Below are 21,957 nucleotides of genomic sequence, written 5' to 3' on the forward strand. Positions count from 1 at the left end.
TATTGTATATATTATATTATATTATATTATAGTCATATATATATACATACATATATAAAAAACTTTGAATCATCTGCATATATAAAATATTCGTTCATTTAAAATGTGTTGCTGCAAAAATGCCAACTTAGCATAGGTTTTTTACTGTATGTTGTTTGACTTTAATAGCAGCCATCTCTGTGGACAAACACTAAAATAGACAATGACAAATTTATAAAATACAATAAAATAGACAATAACATGAATATATAAAATACACTGAAATGCACTTGAATTCTCAATGATATTATACAGTGAATAGATTGCAGGTGTGTGTCTGAGTGAGTTTGGAAAGAGGAACAACTGACTAATTTCTGCAGACAAAACAACTGTCAGACATTACTGTGTGGGCTGTAGGACACATTATCAATGCTCCATTTTAGCAGAGGATGTAGTTGTAGTTTGGAGTTATGATTTTAAGTGTAGCAGCTGCATCTTATCACTTCATCAGCAAATATTATATCCAGGTCTTGCTGCACTTCAGAAGCAATTAGGATCCAAAACAGGTTTCAGACATTTGATTTTTCAAACATAAAGCTTTTGGGACAGGACTCAAATTTAAATTCAAGCTCCACCCTCTCTCTCTTCTGAAAGGAAACTGAGTGCACCAGGTAGGCGTGACTTTCACTTTTATGTCACTTTCCAGCTCTATAAGTTCTCTCTGCTTTGTAAACCTACAAGTTGTGTCTTCACACATCTACAGGAGGGAACTGCAGTTAAAGGGACTGTTACAGACTCATAAACATCTTTCCTTGGAGGTAGGCTTTCTTGTGGTCATTGCAGGGTTATAACTATAACTTTTATAACACAGTTTTAATGACATTTGTATGTAAATTATTCAAAACATATGAGAATAATGTTTGATTGACTGAATGTCTAGAATGCACAGTAACTTGCATTAACATCATCACTACAGCACAAAGTCCTCTAATGTCTTTATGAATTGTTGCACAGGTACAAAGATGAACGAATGTGGTCTCCTCAGTGCACAGAAGAAACCAGGTAAAACATAAATGTCAAATGTAAAGGCTTTAAAACTTGTATTGGCTGCAGTAGCCCATAATTGTATCACACCAAATTCAGAGGCGGAGGAGGCATGTACAGTAAATGTTGAATAGTAGAGGCCCCAGAATGGAGCCCTGGGGTACTCCACTTGTCATTTTCATCTGCTCAGATGTGTAATTACCTATAGACACAAAGTATCATTGAGATAGTTAATTCAGTACAGAAGATCCCTTAAACAGCGACCCTCAACAATTTGAAAAACACAAAAGCTCTCACACAGTTTATGTCCATGTGGTTCCCTTCTGTGTCTGGGCCAGTTCCTCTGAAGAGTGTGGTGGTGGAGCTGCAGGTGAGGGACCATGTGGCTACAGTGATCTCCACTCTGAACTATGAGAACAAGGAGGACAAACCACTAGAGGCTGTGTTTGTCTTCCCTCTGCCTGGAGATGCTGCTGTCTGTCATTTCAGTGCTACGATCGGACAGACGCAGATTGTTGCTGAGGTGAAGGAGAAACAGGAGGTGAGCTGCACAGTGAAGACTTTCTCACTACAGTGGAGCTGAAAAGCACAGTAAACACAGTGAAAGTGACTCACATGTGTCGTCTGTACTCCAGGCTCGAGAGGAGTACGATGATGCTTTGAGCTCCGGTCAGCAGGCCTTCCTATTGGAGGAGAGTGAGCAGAGTCCAGATATATTCTCTCTGAGTGTGGGCAGTCTGCCTCCAGGAGAGAGCGCCTCCATCAGGCTGGAGTACGTCACTGAGCTGGCTGTGCAGGCTGATGATGGACTGAGGTTTTGTCTGCCAGCTGTGCTCAACCCTCGCTACCAACCTCAGGGTATGAAACCACCAGACACTTTCAGCTTCAGCTCAGTGCACACCACAACTGTTCATACAAAGGTGTTGTTGCATTGGTGACTTGCTAGTGTACACCATTACAATGGTGAGAATAAAACATCTTTTGTTTCTCATACTGGGACAAAAAAGTACTGAGGTGTGACCATAAAACCATAAAACCATACATGCTCATACACTACTTTTGTTTATGTCAACACTTACAGTATAAAGAAGACTCATACAGCATAACAATACAATCAGTTGACAAAGAAAAGAAAAAAACGACTCAAGAGTTGTTTTAAATTTGTGTCCCTTGTTTAAAATGTTATAACTTTGCAATGGCAAAATGCAAAATGTCACTGAGCCAGTGTGATTGTGATTTTTGGCTATATAAATAAAATTGATTTGATGTGATAATTAAAGAGATAGTCAAGAAATGTTTATCGAGATATGCAAGCAACATACAGACAAGCACAAACATAATACAGAGACACAGACAGAGATTTCTTGCTTTATAGTTAAATATTTGCAGGGTTATCAAGTACTTTTTGTCATTTTAAATCTGTCTCATGTTATTTACAGGCAGTGAAGGTGCCAGTGTCCAGGTGACCTCTGTTCCAGCCTCTCTGGTGCCCTACAGTCTGTCTTTCTCTGCCCGAGTGTCCTCTCCTCATCCAATCTCTAAAGTAGAGTCCAACTGTTCCCTGGACCCTCTCCAGTACCTCAACACAGAGCAAACCCAGGCCACGGTAGGTGGAGTGCTAATGTGTCTGCTGTGTGTGATTGTAGCTCAATACTGACAACAACATACATCACTTTCTTTATATTTATGAGTGTTTTGTGAACTGCAGGTCAAGTTGGCTGCAGGACACAAGTTTGACAGAGACGTTGAGGTGCTGATTTATTACAAAGATGCCCACCAGCCCACTGCTGTGGTGGAGGCAGGACAGGCCTCTGCAAAGCCTGGTGAGTTAGTGAATGAGTCCAGTTGTTGCTTTACAAATAAAAAGGTCATTTTCCTCCAACTGATGAGTTTGTTGTAATAACTGGTAAAAGCCAGATGTGTGGTCATGTTTCTGTCTCTCCTCTGTGTTTCAGGCTCTCTGATGGGTGATCCAGTGGTGATGCTGAGCCTGTACCCTGAGTTCCCCCAGGCTGTCATGTCTTCAGTGGCCTCCTGCGGAGAGTTTGTGTTCTTACTGGATCGATCTGGAAGTATGGATTGTGCAATGAACAACAGCAAGAGAGACCAGACTCGCATTGGCAGTGCCAGGGTATCCATTATGTGTTGTTTCTGTCATAAGATCATTCATAGTGTCCCTCTCACTCAGTGGCCTTCAGTATCTTTTCTCTCTTCCCTTAAGGATACTCTGCTGCTCCTGTTGAAGAGCTTACCAATGGGCTGCTATTTCAACATCTACAGTTTTGGGTCCAGTTATGAACACATCTTCCTGTAAGCTATGCCCCCATGTCACTCAGTCCAACAAATTCAGTCCTGTCTTTGGTCTTAATACTTGAACAAGAGTTTGTTTGTGTGTTTATGTGATGGCAGTACGAGTGTGGAGTACAGCCAGAAGACCATGGAAGAAGCTCTGAAGAAAGTTGAAAGGATGGGAGCTGATCTGGGAGGAACAGAGATCCTGAAGCCCCTCCAACATATTTACAGCCAGCCCTGCATTCATAGTCACCCTAGACAAGTAATACACACACACACACACACACACACACACACACACACACACACACAGCATGTTTCTGTGTGTGATGTAATGCAACTAGTTGTGATATGTAAACTCTCCTCAAGGTATTTGTCTTTACTGATGGAGAGGTGTGTAACACCAAAGAAGTTCTCAGTCTGGTGAAGAAGAATTCAGGCTCCCACAGGTGAAGCCACAACAACACAAAACACAACAAACACCCACACAGTTCCCAGAATATGTCTCATCATCATCAAACTAATCTACTGCATTGTAGGTGTTTCTCTTTTGGGATTGGGGAAGGGGCCAGCTCTGCTCTTATCAATGGGTTGGCCAAGGAAGGAGGAGGTCACGCTCAGTTCATCACAGGGGCTGACAGGATGCAACCCAAAGTAAGACATAGTTAATATAAAAACATACATTTTTATTAAGAAATGCAACATCACATTTGTATTCTGACAGAAGTCATGCTTCCAGTAAGTAAAATCTTTCAGTGCCTTTCTCATCTTTTTGCTTTTTACTCATCAGGTGATGCAGTCGCTGAGATTTGCTCTGCAGCCAGCTGTGGTGGACATGTCAGTCACGTGGGATTTGCCAAAGGGAGTCTCTGTCACTGTCCTCTCTCCACCAATCACAGCACTTTTCCAGGGTCAAAGGTCATTGGTTTATGCCCAGCTGAGTGGACAGGTAGGAGCAACACCATCTCAAAGAGAAATACTTCTCTGGTTTGATTTGCCAGGTGATTATTATGTAACTATGTTGATGAGATTGGTTTCTAACACTGTAATGCTTTGTCAGAGTTCAGAGGCAGTAGAGGGCTGTGTGACGGTGAAGTACAGCCTGGCAGGTCATCCCTCTCAGAACCTGCTCCACTTCAGTCTCAAACCTGCACAGGACACTGGGTAAAACATTTTTTTTCCAAATGATCAAAAAGCATACAGGAAGTTGAGGTGGGTAAGGGTTACAACCCGGTTTGGGAAGACGAAGCGGTCAAACAAATCCCACAGGGAGCAGGCAAAAATAATAAACCTACAAAACAGGTAAGCATAAACAAGAATACGTGAGGACAATCACTCAGAATATTGCTCGAATTTTTGAACGGAGAAGAAAAATGATCAGGCAATGAATGAAGGGAACAATAAATACACAAGATAGGAGCAGGAAGATAAGGGGCAGGTGAGACCAATCAGGGCATGGCAGACAATCAAACAGGCTGGAAAAAAATTAACACACAAGAAGAAACATGTCACTATTTGATAAAATAATATTACACTGATACATGACATTAGGTGCAGCCAATGTCAGATACATAAAGAAGGCTACATAAACATAACTCTCACACATATCAACTGTTATGATCTCAAACAGGGGACTCAAAAGCAGCTGCAGACTCAGGGGTGGATTGAAAGAGCTTATTGTCCAAAAACTGTTTCAGAGGGTGAGAGGAATGGAAGGGAGTGAAGTCCAGGCTGGAGAAGGCAGGAGAGTCCCAGGTGGTGGTGTGGCAGGCAGGCAGCCAGGGAGACTGAGAACGAACCTAGGCACAAAAAGGCAACGGTTAGTAAGCAGAGCCGAAATCACAAAAGAACCAAAAAAAACAAAAAAAAAAAACAGAGCCAGAGTCACTAATAACCACGGAGGGCAATTAACAATCTGGCAAGGATGGAGCGAAGAATCAGAGTAGATATACTGCAGAGTTGATTGCTTCATGCGTTGCAGGTGAGTGGCTTGGAGCAGGTGTGTAGATGATATCAGGGAGCAGGGAGAGAGTGAAGCCATGTCCACCACACAGACACAGACACAGACACAGACACAGACGGGAGAAAGAAGGAGGGGGAGAAAAGAAATCAAGGGTACAGCCGAGGCCTTAACATCAACATGACTGCAGCACCATGTAACCGTAGTGGACAGTGATGAAAGCTGCATGGTTAGTGTTCATATGGCGATGCCAACAATCTCTTTAATGTCACACAAACCAACAGCTGTAACGTCATCGCCAGTTTCCTGTTAAAATAAGAAAGCTGCAGCTGAACACAGAATCAAAACAACAGAGATCTTAATTACCAGCCCAGTTGGTGAGAATATACGTCTCAGAACCCTGTGTGTTTCTAGCACAACGTCAATCTAAACTAATTATTTGAAGCAAATGCACAGAAACGGCAGAGTAATGCTAAAAATCTAAATCTGAAACGTTCAGGTAAACACTCTCCAGCTTGTGTATCTCATGTGTATGCTTGTGTATTTTGCTCTGTCACCTCACAGTAAGAGGAGCCTGGTTTGAATCCACAATCCAGCTGGGGCCTTTCAGTGTGAAATTTTGTCTGTGTGAGTTTACTTTGGGTGCTTCCTTCTCACAGTACCCTGCTTCTCACCCAATATGTTCTGGGTGAGGCTCCAGCTCTTTATGATCCTGGACAGGACCCACTAGTATAAAATGGATGAAGTGAGTTAATAGAATTGAGCAAATCTGTGTGCAAATGAGTTGACATCTCTGTCCTGTCTGCAGATTAACAGTCCACAGGTTGGCTGCTCGGACTCTGATTCGCTCCCTGGAGATGGAGGAGAGAGAGAGCAGAAGAGAGCAAGATGGAGGAGTGAAGAAGAAGGTGGTGGAGCTCAGTGTCCAATCAGGAGTAAGCAGTGCCTTCACTGCCTTCATCGCTGTCAACAAAGGGAGTGGTGAGGCGATTCAAGGACCTCTGGTGTGCAGAGACGTTTCAGTACTCGGTGAGTGTTATTTGTGGTTACTCTCCTCTCCCAACAGCTTGTAAGGACACAATTTATTAAGACATTATTCTCTGGCGACAAGAAAAAATCTAGTTAAAAGATCTTGTTTTCTACTACACAACAGTACAGAAACGTGTTAGTTCAAGTGTAGTCATGCTGATTTCAAGTCTTGGTCATTTCAACTGTGATGGCATTTTTTAAAGGCTGTGTTGTGTACATAATTGTTCTGGTGACAAAAATACTGAGGAAAATATACAGATATCCAAGGAGATCCAAGGATCCAAGGGGCACAAAAATACTCAAGGGCACATGTTACTTTTTGTAAGCCTTGTCAGTTACAGAATAAATACAATGACTGAATGGTTTTCTTCCAGAAAAAGCAAACATTAGTTACCTGAACACTTGTTTTTCCAGACAGCAAGGTAGCCTTTTCCACACAGACTTCATGATGATATTTATATGTCAGCAGATGGCTGTCAGGTTGTGTCCTACATGTAATTAACATCATGATGATATTATATTAGTGAGTTGCAACTCTCGATTACCACTCAGGCTGACGGTCTGAGACTGTTTAATCTAGTCAGGGTCATAGGAGATCATATTATTGCCTGATGCTAAACATGACATTCTGAACATGACTGAACATGATTCTTCTGAAAAAGCAGATACTGACGATGAAGACTATGACTATGGATGTGTCATTTTCGGAGAGGAGTCCAGTGATTACGGTATCTGTTTTGTTTCAGTGGTACTCACTCTTTATAGACTTGACAACATGTATTGATTCATTTCATGAAAGAAATTACATTAGACTACGTAGATTACACATGAAAGAGATATACTGTACTATTGCATTTTTTTTAAATGATTTATATCTCAGCAGGTGGCTGTCAGGTTGTGTCCTACATGTAATTAACATCATGATCATATTATATTAGTGAGTTGCAACTCTGGATTACCACTCAGGCTGACGATCTGAGACTGTTTAATCTAGTCAGGGTCATATGAGATCATATTATTACCTGATGCTAAACATGACATTCTGAACATGACTGAACATGATTCTTCTTAAAAATCAGATTTTGTTGACGAAGAATCTGAAAATGGATGTGCCATTTGGGGAGAGCAGTCCAGTGATGACGGTATCTGTTTTGTTTCAGTGGTACACACTCTTTATAGACTTGAAAATATGTATTGATTCATTTCATGAAAGAAATTACATTAGATTACATAGATTACACATGAAAGAGATATAAACTGTACCTTTGCATTGGGTGACATCTCAATAGCATCAGTATGATTTGGGGATTTACTGTACATAAAGTGTCATTCTTACCTACACTGACACTTGTAATTATTACACATTCAGATTGAATTACTGTATATCTACACATCAGTATCAAATAGGCAAAACCCCAAAACAAGTACTGCAGCAAATGCATACCAGTGTAATAACCCATAAAGGTTATTTATCTTTACACCAGCTTTGATTTTCTCCTTAGAATCCTCTTCCCCCAATCAGCCTCCCAGAGACCCTTTGCTGCAGCTGGTCTCCCTCCAGAAGGCGTCTGGCTGCTGGGTGTTGGATCCAGATCTGGCTGCTGCACTGGGAAAGACCAGCAAGGACCTGAAGAGCACAAAGCCTGCATCAGTGAGTTACTGTCAAATATAGTAACACAAATTAGTAACTTGACTTATTTAAAAAAAGTATTTAATTGTCTTATTTTATTGTTGTCATGTTGTTGGGAAGTCAGACTGTTCAGAAACATCCAGCAGCATTTTCTCTCTGTGTCGTCTCTTCTGTGTTCTCTTTGATTTCTTTCTCTTGTCGCGACTGTTTCGTGTTTTATTCAATTTGATTTGTCGAATTAGGTGAACCAGGAAGTGTGGGCCACCATTCTGGCTCTGATCTGGCTTCACGGCTTCAAGATGGATGCTCAGGAAGAGTGGGAGCTTCTGGCTATGAAGGCTGCTTCATGGCTCCGTGCTCAGAATGGTAACAACCACAATAATAAGAGCTGATCTGTAGTTTTTAACAGTGTGAGCTGGTTATAATCTGTTGTTTGCCCACATTCAGTCTCCTCTGCTGATGACTTGTTTTGTGTTTTTTATTTCAGCACCATGTGTGACAGAGTGTGTGGAAGCTGGAAATGCTCTGTTGGGTTGCAACGTGCAGAAAGACGCCCTGGGGCTCTGAGGTTGTCATTCAACTGGCTTCTCCTTCAGGACTGATGCACAGAAGAAGAGTCACTCCATCCTCCAAACTTTACTTTATCTTCATTAATTGCACCATACTATCTACCTTATGGTTGATTCCTGTTCTTTGATGTTTTTTTCTTTTTCTTTTTACTATCATTTGGTGTCTCCCCTTGTTCTTACGGTCATTGTTTTTTTGAATTTGTGTACATTAACCGATTGAACTGAAGTGTTATCCCTGAGTAAGTTACACATTATCTGTCAGTTTGTGTCTGAAACAACATAAAAATAAACTTGGAGCTTTGGAGAAAATGAGCATTAATGGCTAAATTTGACACTTCACACCTGCTCTTTGCATTGTGCGGTTAACGCTGTGTCACATCAGGTACACATGTGCTTTAGCCAAGACTAATCAAGCCTTGAGCTATTAGCACACATTTCTGTCATTGTACAAACTTAAAGAACTTCATGCTCTTACTGTGATGTTTTTTTAACTAATTAACTTCAGATTGCTGCTATTACTGGTTATGTCTTAGAAAGAACAAACAGAATATAACTTGAAATCATCTGTATATAGATAATATTTGTTTTAAATGTGTTTCTGCCAAAAATGCATGAATTTTACACTATAGAAAATAATGTATGTATGCTACTTGGCTGAATTTAAAAGCAACCAACTTACAAACAATATACTAAAATACCTATAAGATATAGATACATATATAAAATACAGATATTAATGTACACTCATTAACTTGGCAGGTCAATTTCAATTGTGTGTCTGTAAGTGTGCATAGAATAAGAGTAGAGTACAAACTGCAGGCAATAACACAACTGGCGACACATTATAAATGCTCCATTTTAGCATTTTTACTTAAATGATGACTCATTATATAAGTAGTTTTCTCTGTTCATATACTAGTCAATTGATCATTGTTTAACTTCTACTATTATCAAGTTTTGATATAAAATAAATCTCAAAGAAAATATTTCTTTAATTCTAAAGTAATAATAGGATCCCTTAATATTTTCCCAATCAGAGCCCACATCAGTAACATGTAGCTGGTAGTCATGATGATGACGATTCGTTCTGCACCTGAGCAGTGTTTAAATTGTTGAAAATCTGAGTTAAGAAAACGACTGTGTTAAAGTGCTAACATCAGGAAGTGAGAAAGCAGCTGTTGCAATGGGGAAAAAATGGCCTCCTGTGTTTCATGATGTGAAGATAGACTCACCTGCAGTAGGCATCCTCCGTTTGCTGGATGAGCACTCCGGTAAAACACAGTAGACCACCGCTAATTGAAACATGTCTCTATCATTATCATCATGTAGTGAATTGAGGATTTAAGTTAAACCAAACAGCCTCATCCTGCTCATGATCAGGAATAGTTTCACTGTAACACTGACACGTTGTTGGCAGGATTCAGACCTGCAGAGAACAACTTCTCTATATTTGCTTTATACGATTCACAAATGATTATGTGTTGACCTGTAGCTGTTAAACTATCAGACAGTATGTGCAGAGGATCTGAAGTCCTGTTAAAGACAGTGCCAATGACAAGTCCACCAAAGTCACACATCATCATATCCATCAGTAAAATGCCTGTGACGACTCCTCCCAGTCTCTGTCAGTCATATGTCAGTTCTCGCTCTCTCTCTCCTGCCCCTCCCAGCTAGCAGGGTTTGGTTTCTTTGCAATAAACATGTATTATGTGTTGTAGTATTATGTGAATAGTTCATATTGGTCAAATAAATGTGTTTTACCTAACCCACAATTATCTGTGAGCATCTAATAATAAATAATGTCATATTTTAGAACCATATCTCATGTGTTTTAATCACACTTGTTATTTACTAGTGTATATTGTGGAGATGTGCTGTGTCCTGCTTGTCGGGGCATCCTTTTCCACATGTGCATTTGACCTCACAACCAGTGAATCATTAAGGGTGACAACAGGACTTAAACTTGGAGGCTGTGTTAAATGACAGCAGCCGTGTCTTTGCCCTGATCGATCAGCTCGTCAAAACCGGTCAGAAGAAAAACATCCTATAGCGAGTTGTTTTGTTTTTTCAGTAGCAGGTGAACCAGTCAGTTCAGGTATCCAAACCACTAGCAAGGCAAGAGTAATGGAGCTGAATCCATTGTGTGTTGTGCATGTGTATATCATCCTGCATCACAGTGAGGTTGAAAAAACACACAAAGATATATCTATATAACAGGAATAGAGCCATCAAATAAAGATATGTCCTCATTGAGGCCTGTTTCCTGATTAATGACCAGCTTTTACCAACTAGTCCTTGAATTTAATCTTAGTTAGTCTATACATTGTTTGAGGCCTTTATTTTTCTGATAAAAATATTTTTTCAGGATTTACAATTTATTTTAACTTTTTGATGAATGAATCATTTTTTAGCTCCATTCAAAGACAGAAAAAAAGACAGAATAATGCAGATCTGTGCATGATCAAATAACCTTGATACCCTGGATATACATTATTAATGTTTTTTAATAAATAAATGACGAATGAACATTTTCTGTGTTTAACTCTGAAACTTCAGCAGGATAAACTATATATATATAATGACAATAAAGTCTGTCTAAGTGAAGGTCTATATGAAACAATATGATCCATATGATGGAGGATATTTAAACCTACAACAAGCTGCTGCTGATGGAGCTCTCGCAGCACTTCAGCGGCATTTTGGAAACAAAAACCGAGTTAGACATTTATTGAAGCTTTTGGATTCAAGCTCCACCCGCCCGGTGTGTCTCTTGTGAAAAAATGGAGCGTCCCCTGTGGGCGTGGCTTTCACTTTGCCTTCAGTTGACATGATCTGGAGAAACTCTTCCTGCTTTACAAACCTCCTGCAAGTTGACTTCACACAGGCTGTTTACGAGAGGGAGCTACAGTGAAACACACACACCTGTCCCCAGAGGTAGGTCTCCTTCTGCTGTGTGTTTTTTTAAGAGTCTGGTTAGCAGAGGCATTGATTTGTACAATACACAGGGAGGCCTTATTAATAAGCACATTGCTGTTGTTATCACACTGGGATTATTATACGAACTTTAGTTCAGTCTGTTGTTATAATACAAATATAACAATGTTGAGTCAACAGACAGGAGCTTGTTGCTGTTTGGATCATCATTTCCCGTCAGAGTGAGATGTCTTAACATGCTATTTTTAATCTCATCTGTAGTCATGAAGCAGACAGCTGCCTCAATCTATGTATAACATATAAACGCAAATTAACAGGCAATAATAATAAAGACTCAAGACACCAGGAAGCGTTTTCAGACTGAAGCAGGAAGGGTGGAGTAGAGACTGGAGAGAGCAGGAGAAATCAATATTTATTGATTAGTGAATGTATTGATTTACAGTAGATGATGACAGGACATGTGGAGGGAGATGGGAAGCATTAATGATAATAATCATCATAACAAAACTTATTATTATTATTATTATTAGTAGTAGTATCATACATTATATATTATTTAGTTATGTTTGTTGTTGTTTGTTTAGTTTGTAACTTGATTTGTGTATTAACAGTTTTTTTTTTTATATCCTTTTTAATCTCTTTAGTGAATCATATTCTGTCTGTAATAAGTCTAACCACAATGCTCTGTGACATTCTTTAGACAGCAATAAATGTATTGACTAGATTAAAAAATAAACACATTTTAATTGCTGCAATATGTCCAGAATGGACAGTAACATCATCACTTCAGCACAAAGTCCTTAAAAGTCCTTGTTGATTGTTGCACAGGTACAAAGATGGACTGCTGTGGTCTGCTAACTGCCAACAAGGAACCAGGTAAAACATAAATGTCAAATGTGAAGGCTTTAAAGATTGTGTTGGCTGCAATGGCACGTATTTGTATCACACTATTAGTCAGAGACTTGTTAAACGATCAGCTTGGTTCACAGGGAGATAACAGGAGCCACTATTCGGTACAGAAGAAACATTAAACAGCATCCTCAACAAGTTGAAAAATGTCTTTACCCGCAGAAAACAAGCTCTCGCACAGTTTATGTTCAAGTTGTTTATGTTCATGTTGTGTTTCTGGGTCAGTTCCTCTGAAGAGTGTGGAGGTGGAGCTGCAGGTGAGGGACCATGTGGCTACAGTGGTCTCCACTCTGAACTATGAGAACAAGGAGGACAAACCACTAGAGGCTGTGTTTGTCTTCCCTCTGCCTGGAGATGCTGCCGTCTGTCATTTCAGTGCTACGATCGGACAGACGCAGATTGTTGCTGAGGTGAAGGAGAAACAGGAGGTGAGCTGCACAGTGAAGACTTTCTCACTACAGTGGAGCTGAAAAACACAGTAAACACAGTGAAAGTGACTCACATGTGTCGTCTGTACTCCAGGCTCGAGAGGAGTACGATGATGCTTTGAGCTCCGGTCAGCAGGCCTTCCTATTGGAGGAGAGTGAGCAGAGTCCAGATATATTCTCTCTGAGTGTGGGCAGTCTGCCTCCAGGAGAGAGCGCCTCCATCAGGCTGGAGTACGTCACTGAGCTGGCTGTGCAGGCTGATGACGGGCTGAGGTTTTGTCTGCCTGCTGTGCTCAACCCTCGCTACCAACCTGAGGGTAGGAAACGACCAAATACTTTTTAGCTTAGTGAACAGCAAACTTGTCCATACAAAGCAGTTGTGTAATGCACGGCAGAGCATGTTATTTCACAAGTCCTTTAACATCGTGGGAACAGTATACCAGCCAATTGTGCTGACATGTAGATGCCAAACAATCTTAGATTGATATCGGAGAGTCTTATGCTGGCTCATATTCCCTAGCGCTGCTCGTGGCCAAAAAGGAAACCTTCAACACAAACGTTTTCGGCAATTATGTTTTCAAATTTGAACTTTATTTCAAAGATATTTTCTAATAGTTTAATAATAAATGTAACTGTCAAAGTTTGCTTTCTGACTTCATGGCACACCGAGCATCAAATAAGAAGGGATGCCAATGAAAGGAGGTGAATTAGTTCGATCTCCCAACAGGGGGGCGACCTTAGGGTAGACCCAGGACATGCTGGAGGCTTAATGAACCAAATCATCCCCTGGAGAAGGTGTCTCAGTCATGTTTTTCCTTACAATAGGTGGATTTAGGTTCTGAATATTTTTCTTTGGTCATACAGAACTTCTGCTGGACCGAAGATTATCAGTCTGTAATGTCTCTTCGATTCCAGTGTTCCTCACTTGTCTCATGTTATTTACAGGCAGTGAAGGTGCCAGTGTCCAGGTGACCTCTGTTCCAGCCTCTCTGGTGCCCTACAGTCTGTCTTTCTCTGCCCGAGTGTCCTCTCCTCGTCCAATCTCTAAAGTAGAGTCCAACTGTTCCCTGGACCCTCTCCAGTACCTCAACACAGAGCAAACCCAGGCCACGGTAGATGGAGTGCTAATGTGTCTGCTGTGTGTGATTGTTCCTCAATACTGACAACAACACACATCACTTTCTTTATATTTATGAGTGTTTGTGAACTGCAGGTCAAGTTGGCTGCAGGACACAAGTTTGACAGAGACGTTGAGGTGCTGATTTATTACAAAGATGCCCACCAGCCCACTGCTGTGGTGGAGGCAGGACAGGCCTCTGCCAAGCCTGGTGAGTTAGTGAATGAGTCCAGTTGTTGCTTTACAAATAAAAAGGTCATTATCCTCCAACTGATGAGTTTGTTGTGATAACTGGTAAAAGCCAGATGTGTGGTCATGTTTCTGTCTCTCCTCTGTGTTTCAGGCTCTCTGATGGGTGATCCAGTGGTGATGCTGAGCCTGTACCCTGAGTTCCCCCAGGCTGTCATGTCTTCAGTGGCCTCCTGTGGAGAGTTTGTGTTGTTATTGGATCGATCTGGAAGTATGGATTGTCCAATGAACAGCAAAAGTGATCAGACTCGCATTGGCAGTGCCAGGGTATCCATTATGTGTTGTTTCTGTCATGAGATCATTCATAGTGTCCCTCTCACTCAGTGGCCTTCAGGATCTTTTCTCTCTTCCCTTAAGGATACTCTGCTGCTCCTGTTGAAGAGCTTGCCAATGGGCTGCTATTTCAACATCTACAGTTTTGGGTCCAGCTATGAACACATCTTCCCGTAAGTCACACCCTCATGTCACTCAGTCCAACAAATTTGTTTGTGTCTTTTGTGTTAATGCTCGCACATGTACTGTATGTGTGCATTGTTGATGATAAGTTCATGTTATTATGGCAGTAAGAGTGTGGAGTACAGTGAGAAGACAATGGAAGAGGCTCTGAAGAAAGTTGAGAAGATGGACTCTGATTTGGGAGGAACAGAGATCCTGGAGCCCCTCCAACACATTCACAGCCAGCCCTGCATTCCCAATCAACCTAGACAAGTAACACACACACACACACACAAACACAATAAGTTATGTTGCTTGTACAAGAATCTCCTTTTTGTTGCTCCGACAGTCTGGTATTTTGTCTCAACCAGGTTAAATTAAATGGAGCAGCACAAATCAAGTTGTTGGTATTTTGGTAGCAATTGTTTTTGCTAATTCGTACCATATTATACATATTATATTATATTATAAATATATACATTTAGTGTTGATATTGATATTACATTCCATAATTTGTGTGTCCTTGGCAGAAATGAGAAGTTATAAAGACTTAGGTCAAGTGTGGCCCAATTTGCAAAGATGCAACAGCTCGCTGTTCAGTCAGTGAACATGTTGTGTAGTTTCAGTGTTGTTTTAGAGCACACAAAGTGTTTGACTGCTGTTATACTAAGAGTAATCAGTCAACTGGAAATCGACTAGGCGTGAAATATCCTGTATAGTTGAGTAAAAGTGCCTTGAGTGATCCACTCAATGACTCATACTGTTCTACTCACACCTTTCCAAAGAAGCTTTATGAAGAAACCGGTTATTCAACGCTCATACACAGCTTTGTCACTCTCTTTACTTTAGTGTTACTGAAACCACACTCTAACACAGCTCTCAGGAAATTATGTGGCTGACTTTTAACAGATGCAGCATGTTACCTGTGCAGTCTTAAGGAACTTATAGTGATATGTAAACTCTCCTCCCCAGCTGTTTGTCTTTACTGATGGAGAGGTGTGTAACACCAAAGAAGTTATCAGTCTGGTGAAGAAGAATTCAGGCTCCCACAGGTGAAACCACAACAACACAAAACACAACAAACACCCACACAGTTCGCAGAATATGTCTCATCATCATCAAACTAATCTGCTGTATTGTAGGTGTTTCTCTTTTGGGATTGGGGAAGGGGCCAGCTCTGCTCTTATCAATGGGTTGGCCAAGGAAGGAGGAGGTCACGCTCAGTTCATCACAGGGGCTGACAGGATGCAGCCCAAAGTAAGACATTTACTTAATAAGAAATTACAGTTTTTAAATATTAAATGCAACAACACATTTGTATTGACAGAAATTATGTTTCAAAGAGGTAAAAACCTTCTGTTCCCCTCCAAACTTTTTATGTGAATGTTTTACTCATCAGGTGATGCAGTCACTGAGATTTGCTCTGCAGCCAGCTGTGGAGGACATATCAGTCACATGGGATTTGCCAAAGGGAGTCTCTGTCACTGTCCTCTCTCCACCAATCACAGCCATTTTCCAGGGTCAGAGGTCACTGGTGTATGCCCAGCTCAGTGGACAGGTAGGAGCAACACCATCTCAAAGAGAAATACTTCTCTGGTTTGATTTGCCAGGTGATTATTATGTAACTATGTTGATGAGATTGGTTTCTAACACTGTAATGCTTTGTCAGAGTTCAGAGGCAGCAGAGGGCTGTGTGACGGTGAAGTACAGCCTGGCAGGTCATCCCTCTCAGAACCAGCTCCACTTCAGTCTCAAACCTGCACAGGACACTGGGTAAAACAGGTTTTGGGTAGACAGCAGGAGTACTTTAAATAGATGCTGACTTTACAATACTGACATTATTGTGGTTGTATGAAAGGGTAATAGAATTTTTAAAATGCTTAACCTGAATTTTTGGCTGCACATTCAGTTCTTTTAGCACCACCAGCTGGATGCAAAATTAATGACATTCCCTCCATACTCTGTATATTGTGTTGAATGCTAACTAGCATATGTTAGCATGCTACCACGCTAAACTAAGGGAACATGGGAAACAAAGCTTTATGTCCGTAAAGACCTTTACCAGGATTGGCTAGACATTGATAGATCACTATTTTGCGTTCATGTCGATGAAAGGTAAAATCCACCTGTGTTTCCTCCTCTCTCCTGTCTGCAGATTAACAGTCCACAGGTTGGCTGCCCGGACTCTGATTCGCTCTCTGGAGACAGACAAGAATGATGATGGAGCAGAGCCAGATGAGGGAGTGAAGAAGAAGGTGGTGGAGCTCAGTGTCCAATCAGGAGTGAGCAGCGCCTTCACTTCCTTCATTGCTGTCAACAAAAGCAACAGTGAGGCAGTTGAAGGACCTCTGGTGCGCAGAGATGTCCCAACACCCAGTGAGTGTATTTCTGAGTGTCAGTGCACATGTTGCGTGTTTAAGATCACGGCTCATTCCCATCTCAGTATGGTTAAAATGATGTGTGATAGACCTGGCTACTATGGCAGAAAAGGTTTCTGTCAACAACATCCAGCCAGATGGTTTTGTGTTTGTGTGAAAGAGAGTAGTAGGATGGGTGTGCTCTTTTTATGGTAATGTCTAAATATATAGCAGTGTGGTATTTAGTGCCCATGTGTTTCTGGAAATGAGGGAACAATTCTAGAAATATTCAAGACAGAAGCAAACTTTTTTGTTTTAAAGTAATGTTCATTTCAGATTTAATGGTGTTTATTGAAAGCTGTTTAGTCTTAATGATTTTTCTGGTCAAAGAAATCCATTTCAGATAAAACACATGAATTGTATTTATATACAGTATAGTGTACTGTATAGCATTACATGAACTGATATATTGCCCAGCCATACCACACACATGTAGCTTTATTAGGCTGGGACTGATAAACACCTTCTCACATAGTGACAGACAGCTGAAGTGATCAATACAGAACAGCTCATCACTTCTGTAGAGGCCAATTTGTGTTTTTACTCTTCCTTTCCCTTTCTTATTTTTTATTTCTGTTTTGAGCTAACCAGAGCTGGTTGGAGCCTTATATTGAACGGTCAGATATGAAAGTGGTACCAATCTTCTCATCTTACTGCAAGAAAACAAATAATTTCCCAAAATGTCAACTATTCTTCTGAATTACTGGTTCTTATGCGAGTCAGGGCAAGTACTGGTGCTGATAACAGGATCTGCATTGGATCTGTGAAAAACTAGGGGCATTGAACTAATTTGGCCTTGCATAACTATTATCAGTTCTCAGTTTACTTTCAGGCTTTTGTTTGTGCATAAGCTAATGACGTTCATTTAATATCCTACTCTCTTTTTCTTTCAGGGTATCTCTGTAGTGGGATGATATGCTGTGCTCAGATGCCTATGATGATGCCTACCGCTTGCTCTGTGAATCAGTTTGATTTAGACACAAGTGAGTAAAAGATTAATTTGGTGTCTTTCTGTTTTAACAAGGTGCAGTGCTTCACAGTAAATACAATGATTAGATGGTTTAATTCCAGATAAAGCGAACAGTAGTTTCACAAACACGGCAAGCTTTTCCACACAGATTCACAATTATTTGTGAAAGAATTTGGAGCTCAGCAGGCGTCTTAAGATTTTGTCCTCAGCTTCATTAGATGTAATTAGTCTAACAATATTATATTAGTGGGTTGCAACTCTGGGTTACCACTTAGGGGGAGCGTCTGAGATTGTTTGATATAGAAAGTATACTGTACGTGACATTCATGAACATGACTGAACGTGATTCTTCTGAAAAGATGGTGCTGCTGAGGACGACTTGCAGTATTTCTGTGGACCGCCCGTAATGGAAAAGCTCGAGGCTTTCAGTTTTGTAGGTATGTGTTATGTTTCAAGTGTTTCCCACAGGTTGAGAATTTACTGGTGGTGGTAATGGCAGGTGCAGCGTGTGATGGTGTGTTTTGTGACGATGCAGTGTGTGACAGTGACAGACACGTTCAATAACAAACAAACAAAGATTTATGAATAACTCTTTTTTGGCCTATAAGGTGCTGGCCATGTGCAGTTAATGATGATTAAGGGGGGTAAGGTCAGCAGTCCTTGGCTCTGGAATCATTGACATGATTGCTCACTTGCCTGTCTGATTTGTCAGGAAATGTTTATTCCTTTAACTTCAACAAAATCTACACGTCATGCATTATATCATATTCTAAATAACCTTTACATAAAAGTCATTTCTGAGTAAAGTGAAACTAAATGTCTATTTTAACTAAACGTCCTTTTAAATCAAACCAAACAGCTGTGGACTGTCACACAGTCCCATTCACGCCATAATGAGCCCACAGAGAGCCTGTGTGTGGGAAACACTGGTCGGCAGCTACCGACAACCATTTTGAAAATGGACTGTAACTTATAGTATGAGTTGACATCATGAATAAATCAACCCACCTTATATTAGACAACTTTGACCACGGATTTTACAATTACATCATTTACTCTGATCTTAATGACTCAACATGATTCTTCTGACAAGCAGATTGTGATGATGTGGTGGAATTGGATTATGGCGATGAAGAGGATCTTCTAAACGCTTCCAGTGATGAAGGTACGGTAATGGGGGTAGATCAGCAGTCCTTGGCTGTGCATTTTTCACATCTTAATTTTGATTTTAAATAATTCATCTGCATGAAAATTTATCCAATTATGAGCCTGTAAATGCAAAAATATCTGGCTATAAATTCTACTGTAATCACTTTTCTTTAAGCTAAATCTATAATCTGAATTTGAAAATGTAATTTCTTTAAAAACGCTAAATGTGTGAAGGAGATTAACGCTGTAAATTTTGAATGATTCTTTAATTTTTTATTTTTTATTTTACATATGTGACTAAATCTAGCTCGGAGCCAAGTTGCTGTTTTGTCTCTTATTAATGATTTTGTACAATAATTGATCCGATTTATGATTTCCAGTCAAGCCAGCATGACATTTTTTTATTGGATAAATTGGAAGAGTAGAAGCCATGTACAAGACATGATTTGGACAAATAAAATAACACTGAGAATAATCTGAATTATACCGTACCTACACATACTGTAAGTATCAAATTGGCAAAAATGAAAACAAAAAGACAGTTGAATGATCAACTAGCATAATTCTATCTTTGATTTTTTTCCCCCCTCAGGTTTCAGTTTTGGAGCGGATCAAGAGGCTGTTGCCAAACAGCCTCCCAGAGACCCTTTGCTGCAGCTGGTCTCCCTCCAGAAGGCGTCTGGCTACTGGCTGCTCGATCCAGCTCTGGCTGCTGCACTGGAAAAGACCAGCGAGGAGGTGGAGAACAAAAAGCCTTCAGCAGTGAGTGACACTGCACTGATCATAACACAAATGAATAACTTATATTAAAACAGATTTCATGACATGGAATATAATGATGACATTCAAAACAGATAAGAAACAGCTTAATATTTGCATCAGGGTGAGCATTGTCAAAGAGCAACTAGTTGGTTATTTATCCCCTGCCTCCATAGCTCCACAAAAGACCTGTTGAATGCCAAGGTGGCATGTCAAGGTTATCTTCTTTCCCCAAGAGTAGCTGCTGTGTTCTTTAGAAGCTAAAGATATGTGACTGACAATGATGTCAGGGCTATGACACAACCAGATTGAGAAAAGGGGTATGATGACTCCTTGTGGTAACCACCTGCTTATGAGAGTCTTTGAATATATCTGTGGACAGCGCATGTGAAAGTGTGACAGTTTTTCATTGACTTTCTCCTCTTCACAACATCTGCACTTCTTTGATTTGGGGAATTAGGTGAACCAGGAAGTGTGGGCCACCATTCTGGCTCTGGTCTGGCTTCATGGCTTCAAGATGGATGCTCGGGAAGAGTGGGAGCTTCTGGCTATGAAGGCTGCTTCATGGCTCCGTGCTCAGAATGGTAACAACCATAATAACTCCTGCTGATCTGCTGTCTTTAACAGTGTGATGACTTGTTGACTTGTTTCTTTCTTTTATTCAGCACCATGTGTGACAGAGTGTGTGGAAGCTGGAAATGCTCTGTTGGGATGCAACGTGCAGAAAGACGCCCTTGGGTTCTGAGGTTTTCATTCAACTGGCTTCTCATTAAGGAATGACAGAAGCAGATTTGCTCCATCTCACAGCTTTTACATTGCAAGTTACTCTGTGCTACCTCTACCTTTACATTAATGTGCCTGAGCATCTTTGCGCTAATCTTCATCTATCCAGGATCAGCCATCTAACAAGAAGAAGAATTGTTATAATGTTGCTTTGTGTTGGAAATGGTTTCACTAAAAAGTTGAATCTTTGGATACGTCAACATGCAGTATTTAATAACACAGTCCGGAGGATGACATGTATTTTCATTGCATTTGTATGTGTTGTTATGAGGGGCAGATACGCAGTATAGAATACATTTTTCAATAGGCCAGTCAAAAATATTGCAGCGTTAATAACACAAGTTAACTTGCTGTTTGACATTAGATTGGACTTTATAAAAATATATCAAAACATGTTCCAGATTTGAACACAAAAGGGAATAGATAAATAAATAGATCAACAATAAACTTTCATGCTTCAGACTTAATGAACGCTGCTCCAGACAAAATATTAAGTATACAAACTTAAAAGAAAAGTGTGAGCGTACAAAGCAGCTGCTGAACATACTGTATGAAGAAAAAGCAGTTGGGATACATAACGGAGGTGTCGTGTTCAAGATCATCATACTTCAAGTGCCCCTCCATGTTTCCTGATTGCTTCTTCACTTGGATGTTAGATCTTCACTGTGCAGAATGATGTATGTGCAGAGATAGTTTGACACTAGAGGGTTTAAATCAATCTGCTGAAGGGGGAACGTTTCTCTGTGTTTATGCTCAGTCTCGGATTAAAATATGTACATTCAAGCATGACTTTGTGACATCATTAAGGAATTTGTAAGCCAACTGTGGTCCAATATTCAAACTGTGGGAACCTGGAGACTTCAGCACACAGGGCTAGCTGATTAGCATGCTAACTTTAGTAGATGTCTCTGCAACACAATGCATAGACGTTCGGTCTGTAATTGGTTTACAGTCCTACATTTTGATCATTTTAACTTGCTCATGGTAACTGATTTCAGTCTTATATCTATTCCTGCCTATTTGCTGTGGTTCTACCTGCTCAGTATCAAAAAGTCTCAAGAAACCAACAATCACAGGGGACATCACAGGGTTTGATAATCCAGATTTGATAAGTCTAAGTATAGTGGTTTTAGATCTGGTCTCATGTGGTCTAGACATGAAAAATGCAGTGAAATGGCCCTTTTTTGTATTTTCACAAATACAATAAAGGCTTTTAGGTCAACAGGGGATAAATGCTACAGTGATAATAAATAAAGGTCATGATAATCAAACCCTGTGATGTCCAAAACCCCTGCTACTGGAGT

At 40.4% G+C, this 21,957-nt stretch overlaps 2 protein-coding genes across 2 annotated transcripts; both read left to right on the forward strand.

Moving 5' to 3' along the window:
- Positions 1-1,001: 1,001 nt before the first annotated feature.
- Positions 1,002-10,294, forward strand: LOC311256201 (von Willebrand factor A domain-containing protein 5A-like; the record flags this gene model as incomplete). The annotated part of the gene is made up of 18 exons (XM_084351050.1): positions 1,002-1,041; positions 1,362-1,564; positions 1,659-1,881; positions 2,463-2,629; positions 2,732-2,846; positions 2,979-3,154; positions 3,245-3,333; positions 3,433-3,577; positions 3,685-3,764; positions 3,855-3,969; positions 4,106-4,264; positions 4,376-4,479; positions 6,084-6,304; positions 6,967-7,032; positions 7,384-7,446; positions 7,807-7,955; positions 8,177-8,300; positions 8,422-10,294. The coding sequence occupies 18 exons, from the start codon at positions 1,002-1,004 to the stop codon at positions 8,499-8,501; spliced, it is 2,319 nt and encodes a 772-aa protein (XP_084207176.1). The 3' UTR covers positions 8,502-10,294.
- A 969-nt stretch (positions 10,295-11,263) lies between these two features.
- Positions 11,264-21,442, forward strand: LOC311256799 (von Willebrand factor A domain-containing protein 5A-like). Its single transcript, XM_084352105.1, has 20 exons — positions 11,264-11,437; positions 12,266-12,313; positions 12,572-12,774; positions 12,869-13,091; positions 13,720-13,886; positions 13,988-14,102; positions 14,235-14,407; positions 14,498-14,586; positions 14,704-14,848; positions 15,548-15,627; positions 15,718-15,832; positions 15,975-16,133; positions 16,245-16,348; positions 16,731-16,951; positions 17,886-17,975; positions 18,322-18,399; positions 19,059-19,127; positions 19,704-19,873; positions 20,331-20,454; positions 20,536-21,442. The coding sequence occupies exons 2-20, from the start codon at positions 12,274-12,276 to the stop codon at positions 20,613-20,615; spliced, it is 2,445 nt and encodes an 814-aa protein (XP_084208231.1). The 5' UTR covers positions 11,264-11,437; positions 12,266-12,273; the 3' UTR covers positions 20,616-21,442.
- The last annotated feature ends 515 nt before the right edge of the window (positions 21,443-21,957 follow it).

Source organism: Pagrus pagrus (genome assembly GCF_965226575.1).
Source record: "Pagrus pagrus genome assembly, chromosome: 4".
Taxonomy (NCBI): domain Eukaryota; kingdom Metazoa; phylum Chordata; class Actinopteri; order Spariformes; family Sparidae; genus Pagrus; species Pagrus pagrus.